Consider the following 23,674-nt stretch of genomic DNA (forward strand, 5'->3'; position numbering starts at 1 on the left):
TATATATATATGTTTACTTGAAAATCTGCAGTTCAACTTTAGGATCTCAGTTAAAAAGACAAGTGAAGTTGCAAAAAATACAAACAGCTGCTTCCCTACTTCTGTCTTTTCCTATCCTGGACTTCACACTGTCACTCACTTACCTAGAAAATAACAGCATAAACTACTAAGTCTTTCTTCACTGTTAATTAGGTAGGGTTTTTAATGTAGCATAGTTTTCTATGTAGCCCATAAAACATGGTAAGACTGACACAATGTGATCAGCATCCTGCCAGCTTTCTATCTAGGCAGATTTCCTCCTCCAGAATACTGCTGTTTAGATTTAAAGGGAATAGAGAACAGATTGAGTTAGATGATAAAGGGATACCTTCTGGGATGGATAGTGTTGTAAGACGAGGAATACCATGCCTTAATTCCTGCTCGAAGCATATTTTGTGTGCCTGGGTAAACAATTCTGTTCCCTAGGAGCCCAAGTCTTTAAATACATGGTTAAAGTTCAACAAAGTTCCTTAATTTCCACCTCAACATCTTAAAGATGTTGGTGAAATGCACAGTTAAAACTGGGCTACTCCTGTAAAGGAGCAGTAGCACTACTAATTCTCTCTGCCCTCTGCCTTGCCTGTACAGCTGAGAGAATGGAGAAAGTCCCAGCTTTGACAAGTCCCTGGGGGTGACACAACAAATGTATGAGTACTGTCATGCTCACAGAGTTATTAGTAATAAAACAAGCAGTTTGAAAAGACTTACTCCTTTTTTTTCCCCCATAAAGTACTCCATGCATGTGACAAAGGTATGTTACTGTCAATGGGCTAGTTCCTCAGTGTTATTCTACAGCTCGACTTCATATACCAATTTTTTCTCCTCTTCCCCCCTGAGCATACATATATCATTTTAAAAGCAATTTACAACATGTCAGACTGCTTAAGGAGACTCTTAAAAATCTAATGTATGAAGTTAACCATTGGCATGATTTATTATTGAAGTTCCACTGTTATAACTTGACAATTAAGAAATATTGATAAATGTAAACACATTATTGATGTCAATTAAAAAGCACAAGATTGATTAACCTCCCAGAGGTATACTGGCGCAAGCAGTTAGACAGTAATCACTCCCAGTAAGTATTCAGTACTGATAAATGTGTATAGAAATTAGACTTCTGAGAGACAAACAATATTTTCAAATAAAATTAAGATAATTTGAACACAGAACCAAAGCATTGGGTCAACAACAAAATCAACAGAATTACAAACAAGATCCGTATTAATGTGAAAGGTTAAGTGATTAAGTCATATAATACTCCCATTAACCACACGTTTGGACAAAAATATGGTTAAAAATTACCAAAGCAACTGCTTTGGTTGAATAAAGTGAATTATGCTCACAGGAGAAAAACTATGAATGTATTATTTAGCCACTACACTGCAATATTCATAACTGCTCTGGTGAGGGACAGGATATTATTTCTACAGCATAAACAGCAGATCTTTGTTTAAAATTACGCATTTATGTAATTTCTATGGGTGACCAAATTATAAAGGTGAACTTGAAACTCTGTTTAGTAACGGTTCACTTCCTGCAAAGAAAGCAGCCTAGGAAGGATGTTCAGGCAGCCCATACCTAGAAGAGGGGAAACATATATCTGACGTACCCCAGAGAAAATAACAACAGGAATTAGTCAAATTGTGATTTAAGTGTGACTGGAAGAGTTTAGGCTTCTTTTTTTCTGCTGCTTTTTACTCGCTTTCAGAATTATTGTACTGGCATAATGCCTGTCACCAAGATGAAGGGCACTGCAGATACAGCCTTTAATGGCCAAAAAACCCCAGGCTCACCTCAGAAAGCACAGAGCTAAAGACAGCAGCAATGCACCAAGTGCCAAGGAGACTGCGTAAACACTAATTAAACTTCTCTCTACAGCCTTGTCTAGAAAACAGCTTTCCCTGCTTAAACTTCCAAGGGCTGGATGAGACATGCTGATACTGGAGTCTAGCAACTTTCTTCCCTAAATCTTGGCCTTCATAATAACTTGATGGATCAAACACATTTTCCTCAATACAAGCAGCTTATGACAGAGACACTAGACAGAACCTGAATTACTGCAAAATAGTAATACTGAAACATAACACATCAATGATAAAGCTTCATTGTTTGAAAGAGCTTTTATGTGAAGGCCACAGGTGAGTTTATTGCCAAAATAAAACCAGATCACTGTGATTTTATCTGGCTGCAAACTCAGTCAAATGGTCTTAGTGAGAGAGACCGTATTTGGTGCTATGATAAACCACAGGGGTATTGAGAAGGTTACAATATATGCAGGCACACCAGATACAGAGAACAGGGAAGGAGGCTTCCGTTTCTATATTTATTTTTTTTTAGGTAATTGGTTTTTTTCCAGAATTTTATTAAATGACAGTTAACATTAGTGGATTTTATAAACAGCTTTTATTTTGACGAGCATTTTCAAAATGAGAAAACAAGCATAACCTCTGCAACTGGAATAATAGAAGAGTTTTAGTGACCGAACCAACAGAGGAAGCATGAAGATAAGAAGATGGGGAAATAAAAAGCACTCATGAAGCCAGCTTCCAGGAGCAAATAGGACAAGCAGGACTTTGCAGGCTGCCTTTATGCTGAGAATGAAGAAGGAAATAAATCTTTTAGACTTGACAAACTATCTGTGAAAGAAAGAAAGAAACAAAAAAAAGTCACCTCATTTTGAGTGGCAGGGGATGATTTTACAGCACATTTTCAGTGTGCTGAGAAGCATCGGAAAGGTCAGAAAAGAATTCAAGTAGCTTAAGGAGGAGCTAAAATGCCTTCTCTTCCTGTTGTTAGCTGTAAAGGGAAAAACTGTAACTATAATATGCTGAGAGACTGATGAATGAGCACAGTGGGGGGGGAAGGGAGGGGACAGAAAATGTCATTTAAAAAAACCACTGTACCACAGCTACAGGACTTGGTGACTTTTTGGATAGTGAGGGCGTCAACATCAACATCGTCATCCTGAATTACAGACTGCAGTTCAAGGGCAGCAAAACACAGTCCTGGGGATCAGAGGCACCAGTCAAATGGTGCCAAAGCTCCTCCTGGAGGGAAGTGTGCCTGCTCAGTTGCTGTGCCATTGAACTGAACACTGTCTCCTTTTCATAAGCAAAGTCTCCTTTTCATAAGCAGTACAAAACCAGGAAAGAAAGTTTTATGAGCAAGGAAAAAAGAAATAACAACAGATTAAAAACCAACCTACAAATGTTGGGAGATCAAGAGATCGCTGGTGTAATAACAGCATTTTTTTGTCTTAGTGTTTTCAGAAGTCCCCAAAACAGCAATCCCTTTAATTTCCTGAAGGTCTAGCTGTACATAAAACGAGTTTACCCCTGAAAAGGGATGGTCATTCAGAGATCAATGTTCTGACATAACCATTACACACATAAGGCTGTTATAGAGTTATACATTTCATAAATAACACACAAAATCATCATACTTTTCCTATTCAGTAAAAACCAGATCCTCCACAAATGTTCTGCTCTGCAGTAGACCACACACAGCAAGAAAGACAAAAAGTTACTCAAAGGTTAATATAATTTAATGCAAAAAACTGAATCTTCAAACTGTCCCTCAATGGGCACCACTAAAAACCAGACTGACAGGCTTCAAAGCAAGATCCACATGATTAGTAACACAGCAGAAGTAATTTGACCTGTGATCAAAACTTCACACTTATTTCTGCTTTCCCTCTATTGACACTATGTTTTATTTGTACTAAGAAACACATGGACTTGCTGTTACCTCATTTGGAAGAGGCCCCCCCTTAAAGTTTTGTTGCAACAGCCACCCCAAAGAACCGTATTCATTTACACACTGGGCTGAACCCAGGAGAACTGGAAGCACAAGGAACGTGTGGCAGATGAACACATCTGCCTGAAAATGTGAGCCTGAAAATTCTTCAGCACAGAATGGTTAGTGCTGCTAACTAATTCAAGTTAGCAAGTTTTATCATCCTGGCTGGTCAGTGCTGCTAACTAATTCAAATTAGCAGCACTGACCAGCCAGGATGATAAAACTTACTCTTTTCCATGTGGAAGTTTACACCTAACATTTGTTTGATTGGATGTGACATATTGCCACTCCAAATTGCTCACTACAAAGTAAGTCCTTCTCCTGTCCTTCAGACAGCCCTCCTCTGTGCATAACATCGGATGCTCAGATCTCTGGATGCATTATATAACTACTGTCACTATTTATGATAAGGCCCCAACCTCACTGGATTAGCCATTAAATACATGTAACAAAAATAATGACAGTTCTTTATGACACATAATTAGAGTAGTTTAAAAGCAGCTGCCAACACTCAACCATCTTTATTTTTTTACTTTTTTTTTCAGGAAAGGTAACAATACATCAAACAATATGTTTTACCCTGAGCTCTTACATCAGAAAAACAAAGCTCATTCTACCTCTGAGTTGCCTCTGCTGGTGACCTAAAGGTTACTTTGAATGCAGGATCTACTTTGGTACTTAATATTGCAGACAGAACCTGCCACTTGTAGTTTAGTCAGCAAAGCAAATGGCAGCAAATCACTTGTGAAAACACAATCTTGTTCTCCATCAGGAGAGTTAAATGAAAGCCTAAGGAGCAACACTGCTCTGGGGACTCACACAAGTGTAACCTGGAGAGCCACGCCACCTGAAGACGAATAAAATGTCTATTACACTTCCTGCACCCTCAGATGCCAGAAATTATGCTGATATGACAGCTCTGAGCTTTTGGCATCTGTTACAGTATTCCGAATCTCCAAGGTTAGCCTACATGCCAAGCTGAAAAACGTATCTGAAAAGGCTAGACAAAGTAGACCTCGCTGCTAACAAGTCCTGGGAAGGGACAAGTTCTGATTTACCTGGGTGTCTGCTTAAATTTACCAAGCCTTTTTCAAAGTCACTTCTATGACACCTATTTCTTTGTTCCTCCTCCCTTTCAATCCCTAAAACCACATGGATACTTACTGTATATAAAATGCATTTACTCTCTTATGGGAATATAAATCCAGTATAGCTCTGAATTTACTGCTCCTGATTTCAATTTCAAGCTTTCTCTTGTTTACTGAAAGATAGGTATTATCCCTCCTATGTTATACATTCCTCCACCTGCATCTTGGTCTCTTTCCAAGCAAAGAGCACTAAAATTTAATATATGTTCAGGATTTCCATTGCTGTCTTAATTGTATTCTTCCTGGTAGGTTACTGTTATAAAGAAGTTTTCAAACTGCATGAAAAGTAAGTGTAACTTGAACACTTAAATGACCATAAGGGAAAGAAAATATCTAAAATTATCACCCCAGAGAGCTTTGAAATTTAAAAAAAAACAACCAACAAACACTGTAAAATCCCCCAAATGGCTTCTAAACTGTAAGTCAGTTGATTTAAATTTGGGTTGTGTCTTTGCCATAAGCTTCCAGTATGATTTTGGTAAATGCATCTAAGGAACCAATCAAGTGAGAATTCATAAGCAATTAAAAACTACCAGGCTAGGAGCAAGAGAAGTGCAAAAGGCTCCTGCCAACAATTTGCTAAATTCTAGATACAATTCCAAGGATTTAGAAGTGTGCAGATAGACAAAACTGTTCCAATAGGATCTCTGTCCATGTTTTGGTTATGCCACTCACTTCCTGATCTTCTACTGTGAATGAGGCATTTGAAAACTTTACTGTGTCTACACTTGCTTCAACAAGCTAAATGGCTCGAGAGCTAAGAAAAATTCTCTGTGCATACTGTTGGCTCTATCCTGGTTGGAACATGAGGTCCAACTGTTATTAATACAAATATATTACACAAGTAAAAAAACCAGAAAACTTCCAAGGATGTTCCTCTTACTTAAGAACTGTAAGTCTACATTTTTTTGTAGAAAAATGGGTATTTGCCATCGTGAAGCTGAAAAAAATAAAGAAGATAAAATTCAAATTCAGGGAGCTTCTCAAGAAAAGCAGTAAATTAATCTGTGATTTTAAAACTTCCTTGCAGTGACAAGCTTGATAAGAGGAAATCATAGTAGAGCTCCAACATAATTGTCTGCCAGCAGGAAAACATGACTTGCCAATACCATACACATTCCTGAACAGTAGTGTGGATGCTGCCCCCTGTGCTCAAGAAGCTTCTCCAGCTATTCTTTCCTCTTGGCTTCAAAACTGCTGCCAACATAATGAAATACATTATACATTATTTTGTAACTTTCTTACATACTCATAAAAATTAGACAGAAATATGACTTGTAGCCTGAAACTAGAACTGATAACAAGATTTTTGATAATGAACCTTCTCCTGCAAAGGGCATCTAGCCTACAGTGCTCTGCAGTATAAACACAACTATGTTCAGATATACAGAATATTTCTTAAAGTTTAATAAGAGACAGTCAATTCCAATGTTGCTCACAACTCTGTAAATTGGTACCAATCCCCCAAATACTCAATAAAAGGCTTTCAGTCCAGAAATACATAACACCTTGACATTTACTAATTTACCTGCTATTGCTGCAAACCAATCACAGGATTACTAGAAAATTTCCTTATGCCATGGCTATATTATCGCCAGTTCATAATAATATGAGTGCTATATTGGTACATTCATTCAGCATAATTTCCACCTCCATTCAACTGTTACTCAAATTTATGATTTTGGCAAGATAAGATACTGCTAATGAACACCTCAAGACGGCTCAGTACTTGGCTACACTCAGCTACACTGACAACTTGGCTTGCTAAAAAAAAAATTAATCCAAAAGAAATGTTATTTTGCAAAAATTTCAAAACAAGACCATTCTTATAATTTGGAATACGAAGAAACATGGGAATATAAGACCAAAATCTCCCACCAAGCATGACATGGGCTTTTATCAAGGCATTGCCATGAAGCATTTAACTAAAAGAAATGGAGCTAAAGTCACTACTATCAATGAATATTTCAAGGATTAGAATGTACTTTACAACATGCTGCAAATGTGAAAAATGCTGCAAGTACTCAATAGTTATCATTTTCAGTGGAACCTTTCTAATAGAGTTCTCATGCTTCAAAACCACATTCCTTCATTCTTCTACACATCTGAAAGGAACAGTAAGAGAGGTCAAGCCTGAAGAAAACAAATTCAAAACAAAAGTTTATCTGTTCCCTTAAAAAAGCACCAATGGCCAGGCAGCAGTAAAGGAAGCAGATCCATAGTCCTGACTGTCTAACTGCTCACAGTACATTTCTTGTCTCCCTGCTCAAGGTTTGTAAAAACCGTGATTCTCATCAGTTTGGATTATTTAAAGAGACAAACGAAAGCTGTGAAATATCAAAACTGTTGAAGAGTACTGTAGTTGTGTGATGTCAAGAGCAGTAAAATTGATAATAAAGGCTTCAGAGCTGCCAGGAAAAACAAAATACAAAACAAAACTATCAACAAGATGACTGGTAATTTCTAGTTACAACATAAGTCTGAGAAGAAAGTACTATGGAGGAGTATGCAAGAATGAGATCTATAAATTAAAACAAGGTTTTAATCACAGCACATAGGTCTAACATAGGTTTTGAATTTCACTTTTATATTTTCATTTCAAAACTTGAGAGACAGCATGCCACAAAGAAAAGTACTTCAAAACACTCAGTATAGCCTATCTTCAAAGTGGCTTTTATAAATCTTAAATTTCAGCAGTACATTTCAGTGCAAATTCTCCTACTACTAACATACTCCAAATAGTAATGGAAACTCACAAATGAAGTCATATTAGCATAGCTGGGGAATGCTGTTATGAAAATCCTCAAAAGACTTCAAAAGTCTGCCTCAGAACTCTTTAAAACTTTCTGTTTCAAACTTACTTGCGACAATGCATTTCTCACAACACCTTTCTCTACAGGAAAGACACCACAAATTGTGTTGTTTACACAGTAAATGTACACACCCAAAATCTTTATAGTGTTGAAAAAGAATCAGAGTTGTTCCTTCCTGCAGACAGACTATTTTTAAAATCGAAACCAATAAAAAGCAGAGGAGGATCAAGGCAGAGATTAATGTTCCTCCATGCTTTTCAGCATTATAAAGCTACTTTTATAACACTGAAGCAAATTGTACAGTGACTGACATGAACAAAATGACAGTAATCTGTCACTATTTCACATTTTCCACTAGGCTGATTCAAATAGTTATTTATGAACCTTACACTTCAATGGTCACTTTGATGACTAAACCATAAATTAGAATGTAAAGTGAATATAAATTTGATTTTAGAGTAACAACAAATTGTCAGCAAAGAGGGGTATTATTTAATTTCTACCGACATACTATGAAAAAGTCAGCAATACCAAGATGATCTACATCATAATAAACCCCAAACTTAGCAAAAAACTATATACTACATCTCATGTTTGCTTCAGTACTCCTGCATTTAAAAATAAAAGCACTTTATTGCTTTATTGCTTTAGTGGTTTATTGCTTTAGTACTTGGTTAGTTTTAAATATAAAGTCTTAATAATACCAGATGACTTCATTACGCAGATCTTCAATTAAACAGGGAGGAAGAACCAATTTTTTTTCACAGAGCATGATGAAATTTGAGTGAAAGTAAATATTAATATGAATTTAGATGCTAAGGTTTTTTTTAGTAGTCCCAATGAAAAACTGGCTTTAAAGAAAGTTGCTATTATTACAATATTTATGTTTTGCTTTACAGCTGAAAGTGGGTGACACTGAAACATAACAGTTGTTCTGCAAAGCAGAAAAGTTCTCAATGTTTTATAAAAAAAAATCTCTTTAACCCAAACATCAAGTCTTGCAGGGATTTGTGTAAAAAAAATTATCTTGATAAATAATAATTTTCTTTTATGAGATTATTTTTTGCTAAAAAGTTCCATTCTGTATTATTATTGTATATTTTACTGTCTGTTACTCCTGGGACTATGTAACTCCTGGGACTTCCTAAACTGAATGCTTATACTTTGCCTGGAAAATTTCTACAAGCATGACATTTAAGATTTGATTTAAGAGATACTTCAACAACTGAACCTGGGTCCAGGCAGAGGCACAGCAAGAAGGCATAAATGAAGTTCATCCTATTGTGTGATGTAATTGGTGAGAACTCAGCACCACACCTCCAAAAACCTGGAGAATGGCAGTGTTAACACACATGCATTAACACAGCAGAAAATCTGACCCCAAATCATCCACCTTACGTTATAAATATCAGCAGCCACGAGGTCCCTCCATAGCCACTGTCCACTGAGCAGGGATGCTGCTCAGGGTGAGGTACCCCACGAGGGTGAGAGATACCTTACCTGACACCAGACATCAGCAGGTTGGTAAGAGATGTTTTTGGCTTGTATGTAACATTTAAGATACATATAGCAAGCTCAAGCAGTAATTTTTATATCCCATACTAAGTTTAAGTGTAGTATGTAGTGGAGTATTGAACGCAAATCTGTCTGCAATAATTATTTTACATACATAAATTTACTGATTAGAACTCAATAGACTAACTACTAGGTCAGATTTGTACAAGTGATACCTGACTGTTCTCCTGGGACACCCCTTCTCCAGCCTCTAGTACTTCCCTGGAGAAGTATCAAGGATATCAAGGGTCTCCAAGAAAAAACCTCAAAAATAAGAGCTGAAAATACTAATTATCACCTACAGATATGAGAAAAAAAATCATAATATTTAAATGCAATGGCATTGTAGCAATCCAATCTGAACTGTTTCTTTAAGAAAACCTTAAAATACAAAAATAGCAGTGTTCAGGTTAAAAAAAGATTGCAAAACTATGGTAGCACAAAACAACACCTGTTCCTGGAAGAAGAAATGCCAAAGAAATAATTTAAGTTGCACCAAAGTATTCATACTTAATTGTCAAATCAAAGGGCCCGGCTTCCTACCGAAATAAGAATCCATCTAACTGGCCTGTGGGTTGTTTAAAGACACATGCTAAAACAAACCATGGAGAAACAGGTGTACATATTCATTTGATGCTTAATAAAATTACTACTGAGCTCTGACTGGTGTCAGCAAGTGAAGATTTTTCAAGGAGGAACTACTTAAGTATTGCAAACGCCCTTAGAGAGTTCAGCTGTAAAAACTTACTTTCTTCCAATTTCCAGTGGTCACTGTAGACAGACGGTGGGAATGTATGAGAAGTTAAAAAGTATCTAAAGTTCAACGAAGTCTACTTTGTGTCTAAATAGCATGGTACTAATAGAAAAAGCAGAGATGTTATAAATGCTACTCAGACAAGAAAAATATTGCCAGTGACTCAATTATTCCAAAGAAAAATGTATCATGCTGTAGGGACACATTCAGCCAGAATTTACTTAATTCACTTCCAGATTTTCTTGTCCTAACACTCTATCAGGACATAGGAAAAAACAAACACAGAAGGCGGCGAGACTATTTGAAGTGAGTGTCACCGTCACCCTTCTAAACCTATGATGTGAAGAGGAAAGGCTGAGGAAAGGAATCTAATACACATGAGCTAGAGGAAACAGATTCAAAGGAAAATTAGGGCAGAGAAGCAGAGTGAAGAGACAGCAAAACAAACAGCAGAGAAGGTAAGAAGAGAATACAAACTTTTGACAAGACCTGTTCCAGTTAATGGAACAAACAAACCTAAATCCCCCTATTGCAGCCATCATTTCAAAAGACATACAAAAACCAACGTTCATCTAGAGATGTTTGAGCAAGGATCTACTTTTTCCATCTCCAGTGGCATAAGACAGTTAACTGAGGAGGATACAACTCTTAGATAACATGAGAGAAATACACATACCTGCCGACGAATAACCTCTAGGTTTGCTTTGGCTTTATTCACTAGTTCGTCTATTTTTTCAGAATCCTTAATATTCTTGTTTTCTCTGAAGGCATCTCTTATCCTTCTGATGGCATATGTTCTAAACACAAACAACAGGAAGATGCATATTCACAGATGTGCCACAATTTATGACATTTCAACATTCCTTAAAACAAGAATGCGTACACATACATTTATATACATATATATTTTGCCCAGTTTTATACCTCTATCTTTTAATTCAGGGTCTTGTCTTGCCAGAGTTGAAACAGTGTCCAGGTTCTTTAATGAAAAAAAAAAGTGTTTATTGGAAGTTGATGTAGAAACATTTGATATTTTGCATATCAGTCCATCCTTGGTGCTTTAACAATACTGTTGGATGCCTGGCATGGATACAACAAAGCTCAAGAACATAATAAAAAGCCTAAGGACAAGAAAGTCATTCCCCAGATTATTTGAATCAGTATGACTATTGTTAACCTGTATATTTTAAAGGTCATTGAGCTAGCCACTATATACATTATATATTTTTATTAGATCTGATGCAAACTAGCAGTGAACAAAGGCAGACTGATGGACCAGCCATAACAAAAAGAACTTCTTCCCAGACAGCCTTTTCCTCTCCCACCAAGGTATATTTCACTCCTCATTCCAACATCTCCTCATCCATTTCCCCAATAAGAAGCAATAAGAGGACATTATTCTGCAAGTAGGAAGATGCTACGATCTCTGCTTTCAGAGAGGAAGAACCAAAGCTGCAGCCTTTTCCAACTGCTCCTTCTTTCCAACTGCAGTCAGTAGAGTACTGCTCAGTACAAATTAGAGCCAATTTCCATATTAAAATAAAATTTTCAGACTAAGCAGTAGATACTTGCTTTACACGGGTCTTTGGGAGGGGTAGGAGAAATGGCAGTAAACTGATCCTGCTCAGCTATCTCAGTAGTGTCCCAATTCTGTACCACCACATCACATCAATATCACTTTTACTCCACAACATAAAGCCCTACACCTGGCACTGGAAGGAAACAAAAGGCTGCTGCAAATACCATAAATAGTTTAATATTTCAACAACCCTTTTCAATCTTGTATAACGGTGGAACTTGAGAAACAAAATTGGCTAAAATACCATCAAAAAATCCAGAGACGATGTTGAAAAATAAAATTTTTGCAGAGGAGACTGAAGAGGGGAGAGGAAGAAGAGGGAAGATGAATAGCCAATGGCACTCTGTTCCATTAGATGGTGCTATCCAGCTCCTAATGCAGCTTTCACCAGCCAAGCAGTGTATTTTGTCTTTGAGCTCATAAATAATACATTTCAATCACAGGAATCAGGATGGTTATGGAGTGCCACTCTGCTGCCGCACACTGGCAGATGGTGTGTGCTTTTAATTAGGGCCTGTTCACCTATAATGTGACACTGGGGTGCGGGAGTGAGTGTGTGAGTGTGTGTTTGTACGTGTGAAGTTAATAGAATGTATTAAATATGGAAGCTCATTCTCATCTGCAGCTGCTGTCCTAGCAATGTTTGAAGGGGAAGCTGATTACTTCTTCTAGAAAAGAAACAACCTCAAATCATTAGGATGTAGTATAATTCTGTTGCTTGAAAATACATTGATTTCAGATCACCCCATATACATATGTAGGGTTAAACTGTGCAGAAACATATATTTTCTGAAAGGACATGTTTCCAAGAGATACAAAGACTAACATATACATATTTAGCTTAAAAGAAAAAACAACACCACCACCAAGTATCCATTAGTGGGTACAAGTCTTTCAAAATGCAATACAAATAAGTAAGTGCTATCTACATAAAAAAGATAGATGGGACAAAAGCAAATTTTTGTTCAGTATAACACCTACAGCTGGTGGGGTTTTTTTTGTTTTGTACATATGATGTGTTAATTGCTACATCTTGTCTCTCACTACATCCAACATTTGTTGAGAAAGAAGAGATACATACTTATTAACAGACCAATTTTTACCTATAATCAGAAAGATGCACTGTTTTTACCTTTTTTGATTTCTTTAAACTTTTATGAATATTGACACCCATAGTCTTTAACACAATTTTAATTCTACAGCTCAGTCAATGTATCTCCACTGTTGTCTAAACACATTTTAAAGACTAGCTTTGTATCCTAACACTACTCTTTACCAAGGTTACACTGAGATTGAATATATCTCTTAAAATAAGGATGAGCTCAACTCAAAGCTCAAACCCACCACTATAATGACTGTAAAACATCCTTTCCTCCCCACTGATAGGTGCCAGGGGAACATTTTACCAACATTGAAATTCTTTAAAATTCTGTAAAAAGTGTTGAGTCATGATATAAACAAACTGCCAGGTTTGGTGTGGTGGTTTTTTGTTTGTTTGTTTTTGTGTGTTTTCTTTTCTTTTAAACAACAACTTTTTATATGCAACAAAAATTGTGAGCAGTGTCAAATCCAAACCTTAACCTGCTCTCCACTTCAAGAGTTTCTGAACTGAGTAGGCACTAAAAGCAAGAACTACCCTAAGAACTGTGATATTGCTTCAAGTCTACGAAAAAACTGAAAGTACCGTAGTGAATGTAAGTAACATATAGTAAAGACATACATGCTATGAAAAGAACTTGTTCATTCAGACATATATATGTTGGGTTATTTTTTTAAAGAGTACTGCTCCAAAGATGATCTGGTTGATGAATAGAGTGGTCAGGTGATCAGTTGCTCTAATGGAGTGTATTTTCAGTGTAATAAAAATAAATATTAAAACCAAACGTACCATTTGAAGGCACAGCTCAAAATGCCAGTGACAGTGAATATATGGTTATCTTTATAAAACTTTACAACAGTAACCTAAAACAAGCACTGTCTGAAGGCAGAGTGGCAGATGAAATGCAGACTGGCAACTGAACAAGTGGCTGCAAAGACTTTCCAGCGAGCTAGTGGCAGCAGGGCCCAAGCAAGAGTGTACAGATGAATATATTCACTCAGCACTTTCTTACTATGCACACTCAAAACACTCCTTGTGATCCCTACTTACGTGCATCTGTCACAGAATTAGTTCCCAACTGAATCAAAAGAATGCTCTCAATGGGTAATAGGCTCGGTGTGATGGCTTCAGACCAAAGCTGCCGCAGGTGGGCGGCTACACAAGGTAACAGATGCACATCAGCAGAAAATAGAAGGAGTGGTTGGGGGTTAATGTGAGAACAGCACCAGGGCCAAAACATTACCACAGACTCACAGGCAAGGGGCACTACCTGATAATGTTAAGGGACAACAATGCCTCCAAATAGTAGTAAAAAACACAACGAAAACAGTATTTGTCCTAATACTCTACCTTCCAAGAGTTCCTCTTTTATCTTCTCTGAAGCACAATTAAAAACCTAACACGTGTCCTCCTAAAAATGAAGTCTGTAAGAAGAAAAGTCTGAAATAACAATTATTAATGAAAAATGAAATCACAGCTGAGGTGCTTCAGAAAATAGTATCTGGGGATTTAGATATTTTTATTTCGAAATGTTTACTTACATCATGCCTGGCCAAAAAAAAATTAAAAATATTTTTGTTTGCTAAGCCAGAGTGTAAGAAAAGAAAGTGAAACATCAGGCAAACATTCTTGCTTTCTAAGTACACAGTACCAAGCTTTCAAAATAAAACTGGCCAAGTAACATCTTTCTCAGAACCACTTTGCATTTACCAGTATCACAACATGTTAAAGGCTTAAGTCATCGTTCCAAGCCATGTTTACAAACACGTTGACATCTCTTGTCTTTGTGACTGTCAATATGTACAATGTATTAATAGATCACACCAGTTATGGGCAACATACGGCAAAAACAATGGCTATTATAAGTCATTGGACATTGAGTGCACACACAGAGATAGAAGAGGAGGATTGTGATAAATATACTGTGCAAGCAAAAACGAGTACAAGGGAAGAGCCCAACAGGTTAGAATATTCACAGCTTTAGAAAAAGGCCTAGAGTAAAATGCATTTTTCCTTATTAGCTTGAGTTGTATTTAATAAATTAAGGCAAGTGATCAGTAGCCAACCTCCAGGAAGCCCACTAGGGTGAATAATTTTGGAATGAAGTATATGATGCTTTTATTTAAGGATACAACGTACAAAAGTGGGATGATGATTTAGAATACAGTACCATTATATCAGGTAAGGGATCCTTTTTATAAAAAGGTCAGCTTTCTCTCACTAAATTATATTTTCTTATGACTGCTGCCTTCCAATTAACATCTACTAATTTAAGGTAGCAACAGCATGAATTTTCAGAATTTTCCATTATTACTAGAAAAATGTGCACCAGATGAGATCTGCCTTATTACATTTTCAGAATTACATGTAATTTAAAATAGAAAATTTTTATAATAAAAAAATACATGCAGAAAAATCATTTTAGCTTACCATAAAGTTTTATTAGCATTAGTGAAGACGTATGTCTCCATATACAGAATTGCTTCAGAATGAATGATTATTTATATAAATATATGCAGGTGTAAACATATGTATTTCTGTATATATGTATGTATTTACAACCCTTTTTTCCTCTATAAAGGTCTCATTGAAAGACACCAATAAAGGTGAAGCAAAAGCTGCATGTAATTACCATTTAATACTAAAGAAAGGAACATTTGACAACAGATGTGTGTTTGAGACTAAGAGGTAAGTACTTCATAGAGAAGTAGTTGTGATTTGTCTAATTAAACACAAGACCAACAGAGGGGTGTGGATGCAATGTTTTATCATCAAGGTGTTCCTCAAACTCCATCACTAGACCCATTTTCAGCACTGCCACCTCAAGAGACAGCACACCACCACCACTACCTGTCTGTTTTCTAAAAATCAAAGCAAAGCCTATTCCTGGAAACAGGATTTGCTTGGGTGGGTGGGGGTGGTGGCTGGATGCTGGGACAGGAGGCAGATCCAGATGTCATCTACCAAGCACTGAGTAGAGAGGGACAGTCACTCCCATCAATCTGCTTACTGAGCAACTCTTGATACATCTCAGGGTGCTCTTGGCCTTCCTTGCTGCCAGGGCACACAGCTCAGTCACCAAACACTTCCTTCTTCATGGTCCAGAATACTACGAGTGCTTTTCACAGTTAACTATGATTATTTTTGCCATTCATTGAAACATACATTTTTGTTTCTATACTTCTAAAAATAAACAGTTATCGGCTTGATTTTAAGTGTAAAGAATCTTTGCAGAAGCAAATCGTTTTTGGAAGGTCAAGGTTAAAAGAAAAAAGTAAAGCTGTTCAAATGAAAGAATTCTTTTAATCTTAATTGGAGTTGCAACTGCAATGTTATATTGCAGGACAGGTTAAAAAAGAGGGTTACCAGTGAAAGACCCAATTGAACAAGTTGTTCAGTTAACGAGGCACCGGGCAAGGATGTGCTGCAGGAACTAGAACCAGAATTTGCTACAGATGAGAAGTGTCCTGATGGTCTGAAAGGAGTAATAGCTCTCTGCTGCCAAGTCCCTGACAACTGCTCACCAGGACACTGGGGGAGCTCAACAGTCCAATTACCAGGTGGGGAATGCCATGAAACTACAAGTTTCATGAAACTACTACCCTGACAAGGACGATTTCTCTTTTTTCTTTTGAGACAGATATACATCACTCCGTTTGCTGTGCTAGTGTTTCTGAACAGTTCTTAAAAAGGCCCGGCCTGCTGTGTATTGTCATTACAAATTCCACTATATTTTCCTGGAAAAAATAGAGTTTTAGTACAGTGCTGTGGCCAACATTTCACTCTTCAGCATGGCTGGAGGTTCCCCTTCCATTCTAAGAAGAGACATAGTTTAGCTTGTGACTTGGGTACCCTGAAGGGGGCTAAACATATTGCACCCCTTGGTGATTCTAACTGTTCATCTAGAAACCCACTGGGTGCCAAGCAGCCTTGCTGGAGGCAAGCATTTCTCACTTGACAGGACATTTCTGAAGCACAGCATTATTTCTGATAGTAAAGATTCAGATATAGCAAACATCTACAGTACCCATATTATTATTTTGATATGGAAATTATAGAAATGCTAATTCCTTAGAATAAAAATGGGATCAAATATCAGAAATGTGTTGATAGCATGCAGTTTTAAAATAAATGAGATATTCTGACTTATGAAAGACTTAAAAACCAGTTCTCTGAAGGTCACCTGATATGAAGCTTTGTTGGTCATTTTGACAGACTAGTACTTTTGAGCATACTGAACAGATTCCTAACAAAGTTTTATTTTGTAAAAGTGATCCGTAGATTCTAGCAATAAAGACGATTAATTCTGCCCTTTGGTTTTTGCTGAAGTAAACTTGTGTTTTTTGAGACAGAGGGATTTTAACAGCCCAAGTCCAAAATGAATCCAGTAAAAGAAACTGTACTTAAGTTAGATAGGGTCCAGTCATCTCATGACCAAGACAACAATAAACCAGAAATACAATTTATTAAACAATTCATATGAAGTAGCATACCATGTGTTCAGTCTGCTTATGCACAACTTACTAGAAGTTACAGGATTTAGAATGCTGAAGTTATTATCCAAAATTTATTCTCTTATCCATTTCTATCAGTGTTATAGCTGATCAAAAAATCTTTGCTTCTTATAACTCAGTAATGACAAACATTCCCCACTGGACCTCCTATCACCATATGGCTCAATGACCTTCCCTCATTTATAGCAAAGCACTGCATGTTTAGTTCAGCAAATCTGCAACATCAATTTTGACAACAATGATGGATATTTGAAATTACAATGTAATACTTAGCAGCATAGAAAATTCTAATATATGCAAAGCCTATTAGTCAAATCTAGACCCTAAAAAAAAAAATCAATTTGGAGTTCATAACAAAATCACCCTCCTACTTTGTGCATACAACAGAGTACTGAATATTATTTTCAGACATTTGGGATTGCAAATACATGCCTTTGGACAATGCATGTAACATTTCAAGGCTCAGAAAAAAAAAGGAATGCAGGTTATTTTGTATACTATGAACACTACCTAAGGCGAAGAGAGTCAAAAGAACCAGATATTTCTTTCTGTATTTTTTCTATTTAACTAGTTACAGATATGGAAGTCTTCACAATCTTTACTGGTGATTACACTAGCATGCAAGAAAGAGGGGCTGAAAACTCCATCCTGAACCAAGAGTGGAACAGTAACCAGAAATGCAATGGATACAAACTCTGGGTGTCTCTTCATCCCCACAGGAAATCAGAAGCAGCTTCTCACACGATGAAACACCAGGAGGACTCATGGGTGAAACAGAGGCAAGGTTTGAAGGGAAAAGAATATTCTGCTCAGTAAAGCTGAGTGATGGATTCACCATGTCAGAGGGACAGATCTGAAGGCCTATGGCAGGTATAGTTGATTTTCATCCACATGAATACCGCAGCACCTCGATGTGCCAGAACTACCACGACTTTCCACACTGCCAGGCTCTCCGCTCCTTGTACCTCCCAGGTGCTTTCAGCACAAGTAAGCATTGGAAAAAGCCAGACCCTCCGCAGGCTAGTTATGGAACAACATGTCCACAGCTCTTTATCTTTGGGGTGCAATGATGATCAGCTAAGACATACCCAAGACCTCCACTAGCACCAGTAAAATAAATTCTGCTCCTCAGGACCTATACACTGTACATATTTTCCTCAAGTCCAGAAGTAATATACTAAAACCTGAGTGAAGTAAAACAACAGTCTTGAAAGCTACTTCACATAAAAGACAGAAAGAAAAAGAAAAAAAAAAGGGTTACATCAAATTTTCCTACTATTTCTCCTACAGTTACACGAAAAAAAAAAAGTAGGATGGATGATTATCTGCCAAATATGAAGCAAAGAACATCTACCAGCCAAAATGTTTCTTTTGGGCTATGTGAGACCTCCACCTCTAAAACTGTGGTGCATACACCCTTATCCTCCATACTGTAGATCCCAGCATACAATGCAATACTTTGATCTGACCAGACAATATATGCTTTGAGACAGAAAAATGAGATTAAATTTAAACCTCAAGCTATTCTAGTCCAGTGAACAGAAGTCATTCAATAAACCTGTTGACAGATCTTCTGTCCATTGAAACAGTTTAATCACTGCAACAGAAATGGAGATCAGAAATACTCAGGAAGACAAAGAGAGGGATCAATTTTCTTTCTTCAAGAAGAGAAGCATTGACAAACGTCTTTTAATCTAGTCAAGCCTAAGTACGTTAAGTATAGATGTTAAAATTTAAAGGTAAAGACAGGTTAGCATCAGTAATTGTTAAGGAATCTTCCAGTCAACCTCTTAACGCTCTCTCTTAGAGTCTTAAACTAAGAAGGACAAAAAAAATCACCTTATTCTATTTCTGTATCTATATCTATACACATTTTATTTAATAAGACTGAGTTCAGAGCGGTACAACTATATATCGAAAAAGGTTCTGCATTTCAAGCCAAAAGCGTGCTACAGAAAAACACAGATAGTACTTAATGGCTAATTAAAAGTCACAGGAAAATATTCACCAACATGAGTGAGTAGCACTTTTTGTCCTCTATCAGCAAGGAAGGAAAAATAAAACACACAGCAAACACCAGCTCCTTCTCTTCCCATAAGCACATGGCTGCTGGTTGCAAGAAGTTCTTCTCAGATATCATTTACTCTAAATGTAGAATTAACATCTGGCTTAAAACTCAGTAACTTAGATGAGTACTGTCTAAGGTTACTGCATGAGATAATAGGAGAGGAAAAGAGGTATCAGGAGTGGTCTATTTATATATAACAGTGTTTTCAGTATAACATTTTAAGACCAGATTACCTTCCCTTTGACATGTGTCATGACCTTCCATTCCCCTGGGTAGCAGAAAAGGCTACCAATTGAGGAACAAATTACCCACAGAAGTTACAGGAGCACCAGGTCCCCAGTTAATGGTAACAATAACTTGCACTGACAGAGAATTTCTCCTTCAAGGGTTCCAACAAATTGCTGAGAAATAAAACCCCACAATCAAGCCTCAAAATCCATACAGGTTAGCAAGCACAGCCAGTAGTTCACAGAACAAGGAGTTCTGTAGATATATGTAGAGCATATTTTTTGGCCAGCCCTGCACTGCTGTAGCTAACAGGACTATATTCATCCTATGTTGCCATTGCTTTCAGAGGTGACTGTGAGGATGCCACCACTAGTTTGATAGATATCCATATTTCCGTGTAAACTCTGAAAATAATAGGCAGCAATTTGGGGTATAAACTATGAACTGAAAAAAGTAAATTAAATTTAGTAAAAAATATGCTCAATAGCTCTGGAAATCAGGAAAGCTATTTAGAGTTCTCCATGAAATGCATTGTTTATCACTGTTTTGTAAATAAAACATTTGAACATTTCTTTTCATACTATAAATTAGTCAGATCAGGAAAAAAAACATTATGAGTGAGACATAATTTACTTTGGCCAGTAATCAAACTACTTGATCTCTCAACGTTTCTCCCTTCAAAACTAGTTTACATATGAAGACCATTAATTTGAAAACCTATTTGATAACTAACTGGACTAGAAAAATTCTGTGATATTTTAGATGGGTCAAAGATGTTTTCTGAAACTTAGTAGCAGGTCAGTTTCAAGGCAACACAGCTCTATTTGGCATCACAAACATAATTCAAGCTGTCTTACGCATTTCATCTGGGCCATATCGACTTCAAAACATTTTCCTGAGAAGGAGGCAGTCTGATGTTATTTAAACAAACAAAAACACTGAATACATTTGGATGAATGAATGAATTATTGTTTCACAAAGAATTCCATTAGTGATTCAATACAAAACTTCATGAAGTGCGATGGTTTGTACTTGGCCCTTTCCACTCCCCTCTTCTTAACTGCGACTAACAATGCAAATAAATGAGTGCTCTGAACCACCCCCCCGGCCACATCTGGCTCTTTCATTGCCATTCTATTATAGCCTGCAGAAATTTCACATTCACGAAATGTGTCACCGTGACAAGATAAACTGAGCTTTTCCAACACCAAGACTCAGGAAACCTGTGCCCACACTTCTCCTGCTTAGGCAAACAATAACCAGACGTTTATGTCTGTGTGTGACCGCAACTGAGTACTGTGATAATGCGTATGTTTACTGGGGAAATACGTGATGCCACTAAATAAATACTAACAAGCAAAAATACCATGTATCCTGCAAGCAAATATTAGTTAGCAGAAATCACACGCTGTGTAAGAGGAAGATGGAGACAACTCTGTAAAGACGGACCTCACAGGATAAAATAAACTATTTTCATAGGTACTTAAAGTCACAGAACTAAGTTTAATTACATAATCTCCAACACCACAAAGGATTAGTGATTATTAACAATGTATTAGAATGAATTACTGTCTCAGGGAAATATTTTAAATTAATTTAAATTACACACCCTTTCTTTGGCAGCTAAAATAAGAGAATCTTACTTTTAAACAAGCTGATGATGTAAAAATAGGTCTTAAATGGTTCCAGACCAGGATATGCCAGACAAGCAGACTCAAAAGGACTATCAAGACCTGTCAAAGGAGATCCTTCTGTAATAAGACTAACACAGCTGTCATGCTTTCTCTAGTTTCCACAATGGATTCACAGCTTGCTTTAAATAGGGATTTTGCAAAAGGATTACTGGGATTGAGCAGAAGTGAATTCCCAACCTCTTGCCACCAATACATTCATATATGCATACACACACATAGTATTTACTTTGTGCATAGGCTTCTTTTCTTTAGAAGAGGTAATAAGATAAAACCAATTGCTATTCATTTAGAAAATTACAAAAAAAAAAAAAATCTAAGCAGCAGCTTTCCCAAAAACTTTGTAACAAACATGATGCTGAAGAAAGTCTAGTCCCAAGTATTAAACTGAGTCCTCAGTCTCTGAATACCATCTAAGGCTGGCGTTTAGCCATTCCCAGCTCAGGACCTTCAAATTTTCCTGAAGGATACTTTAAATATATTATTTCACACACATTCTGTTAAGGGAGAAAGCACCTGAACTCAATGAATTCTTTCACTATTATCATATTAAATGCATTGCACCCTGAGAAGAATGTTAGAATTTTATACAGAGATCAGGTAAAAAGCTAAAAAATGCAATAGAATAGAACAGAATAGAAAGTAGAAAAAATGTGAGGGGAAAAAAAGTCACGTTTCATAATGCCACCCTAGCTAGAATACTGTCTGGATGATTTAGGGCATCTTCACTCTTGAGAAAGGAAGAATCCCCAAGAATATTCCTCACTAAGGACATCCTCTGTACTGGGTTCTGTGCAAAACAGCCATGGAGTAGCTGGCTCAAGTATTCACACATGCAAGAAAACAACCAAGAAAGTTTCCTTCCATGCCTACTTTTTTTGAAAAAGGAGACAGCCACGTATAATCCAGGATTGTACTTTGTTGGTTAGCAAACCCAAAAACACATGGGAAGAGCTTTATCAAAGAGGCAGCTTAGACAGCATCCTCCCTGTGCGTTGCTGCAGCAAGTGGTTCTGAACATTGCCTACCTACAGCAGTTTCTCTTTTTTACAAAATTATTTTTTCTTTTTTTTAAATCCAGAATGCTGATCTTGTAAAGAATACTTGAAAAAATAGCTGTTGTCTACTGTGCCTTGAACCAACTCGATGTTACAAGGTCAGCATCTTTTCATTATGGGCTGCAACACATGGATATGGCGAGGAAGTAAATGTTAAATCCACGCCCAGGAGTAAGGAAAGGAGGAGGTTAGCTAGGACGGCATTTTAATACTTAAGAACTATAATTTCATTACAGAGTGTTTTTCATCTACAAGAAGTCATATGCACATGTCTATACGCATGAGTCACTGCCAGAGGCAGTAATTTTTCTATTATTCTCATTAGTTCTCAAACAAATACTGCTGGTAAATAAATCTTGCATAAGAAGAAACATGTCCCTCTTCTACTGTGCTATAGAAAGAATAATAAGTGGCCACAGCAGATTTAGTCAATTTAGGTGCCTTACTGACAGCAAGTCAGTCTTTTGAGGAAGCCCCCACTCATTTGTCTTCCAAATATAAAATTTCAATTTTTCAATATCTCTGTGTGCCACATGTCCTCCAAATTATTACTATTAAAAATCATTCTCTGTCAAAAAAAAAAAAAAGGAAGACAAGAAAATTACGTCAAAACCAACCCTTATAAATCATTTATTGTTTAGAAAGAGCATAATTTTACAAGAGTAAAATGAATGTATTTGGAAAATGACAATCACCGTTGAACCTTTAAATCCAAGAAAGCAGCTCCAAATGAACATGATCACCAGAACTTAGAGGCAACGATTTTCAGTTGGGAAATGAAAATATTTGGCTAAACTGCTTCCATTCAGTTTAAAATTCCTTTTCAGAGAAATACGTTCTGATGGTATCTAATTGTTATGTTTTGACATTTTTGGAATAGAATGATTTAGGTGTCATTCAAAAATATTGTATACACAATAGTGAAGTCAAATGGAAATACTTCAATCCTGTCAGACCCCAATCCAAAATCACATTCTTATATCTCTACATTTTCCCCAAAAGCGCATGCTTTACTATAATTCAGTGTCATTATCTCAGTCCTTTTCACAGTTCCTATTCTAATCAGAAGGCTAAGCAGCATCCAGAGCTCTTCGAATACCAACATCTTTATTCAAGCACACATGAGTCTGACAAAATAAGGCAATATAATATACATAAGAGAGCCTAAAATAATCTAATGGCAAAATAATATGTGGTCACTGAAATAATAGCTAAAATTTCCCCAAGGAAAGAGACATTAGTAAAGCCAACCACAAATCTGTGAGTGCTCTACAAAGTGATTTGCAAACATGCAGTGCCTGTTTACCTGTGACTCTGGGCCATGCTGC

The 23,674-nt window shown here is 36.8% G+C and overlaps 1 protein-coding gene across 5 annotated transcripts in view; it reads right to left on the reverse strand.

Annotated features, from left to right (window-relative positions):
- Positions 1 to 23,674, reverse strand: part of LYRM4 (LYR motif containing 4) — an 87,232-nt gene that overhangs the window by 55,208 nt on the left and 8,350 nt on the right. For 4 of the 5 annotated variants that reach the window (XR_003573301.1, XR_003573300.1, XM_027902205.1 and 1 more), the window contains exon 2: positions 10,786 to 10,906. Coding sequence is in view for 3 of the 5 variants with exons in the window: in XM_027902205.1 (XP_027758006.1) it covers positions 10,786 to 10,906 (121 nt within the window). In the remaining 2 variants the exon portion in view is untranslated. Of the gene's footprint in view, positions 1 to 9,942; positions 10,127 to 10,785; positions 10,907 to 23,674 lie in introns of those variants that run through there. The other variant, XM_027902207.1, reaches the window with a different exon arrangement.

This window comes from Empidonax traillii, unplaced genomic scaffold, assembly GCF_003031625.1.
Source record: "Empidonax traillii isolate 1590-97213 ecotype Southwest subspecies unplaced genomic scaffold, ASM303162v1 scaffold850:size379550, whole genome shotgun sequence".
NCBI classification, from domain to species: domain Eukaryota; kingdom Metazoa; phylum Chordata; class Aves; order Passeriformes; family Tyrannidae; genus Empidonax; species Empidonax traillii.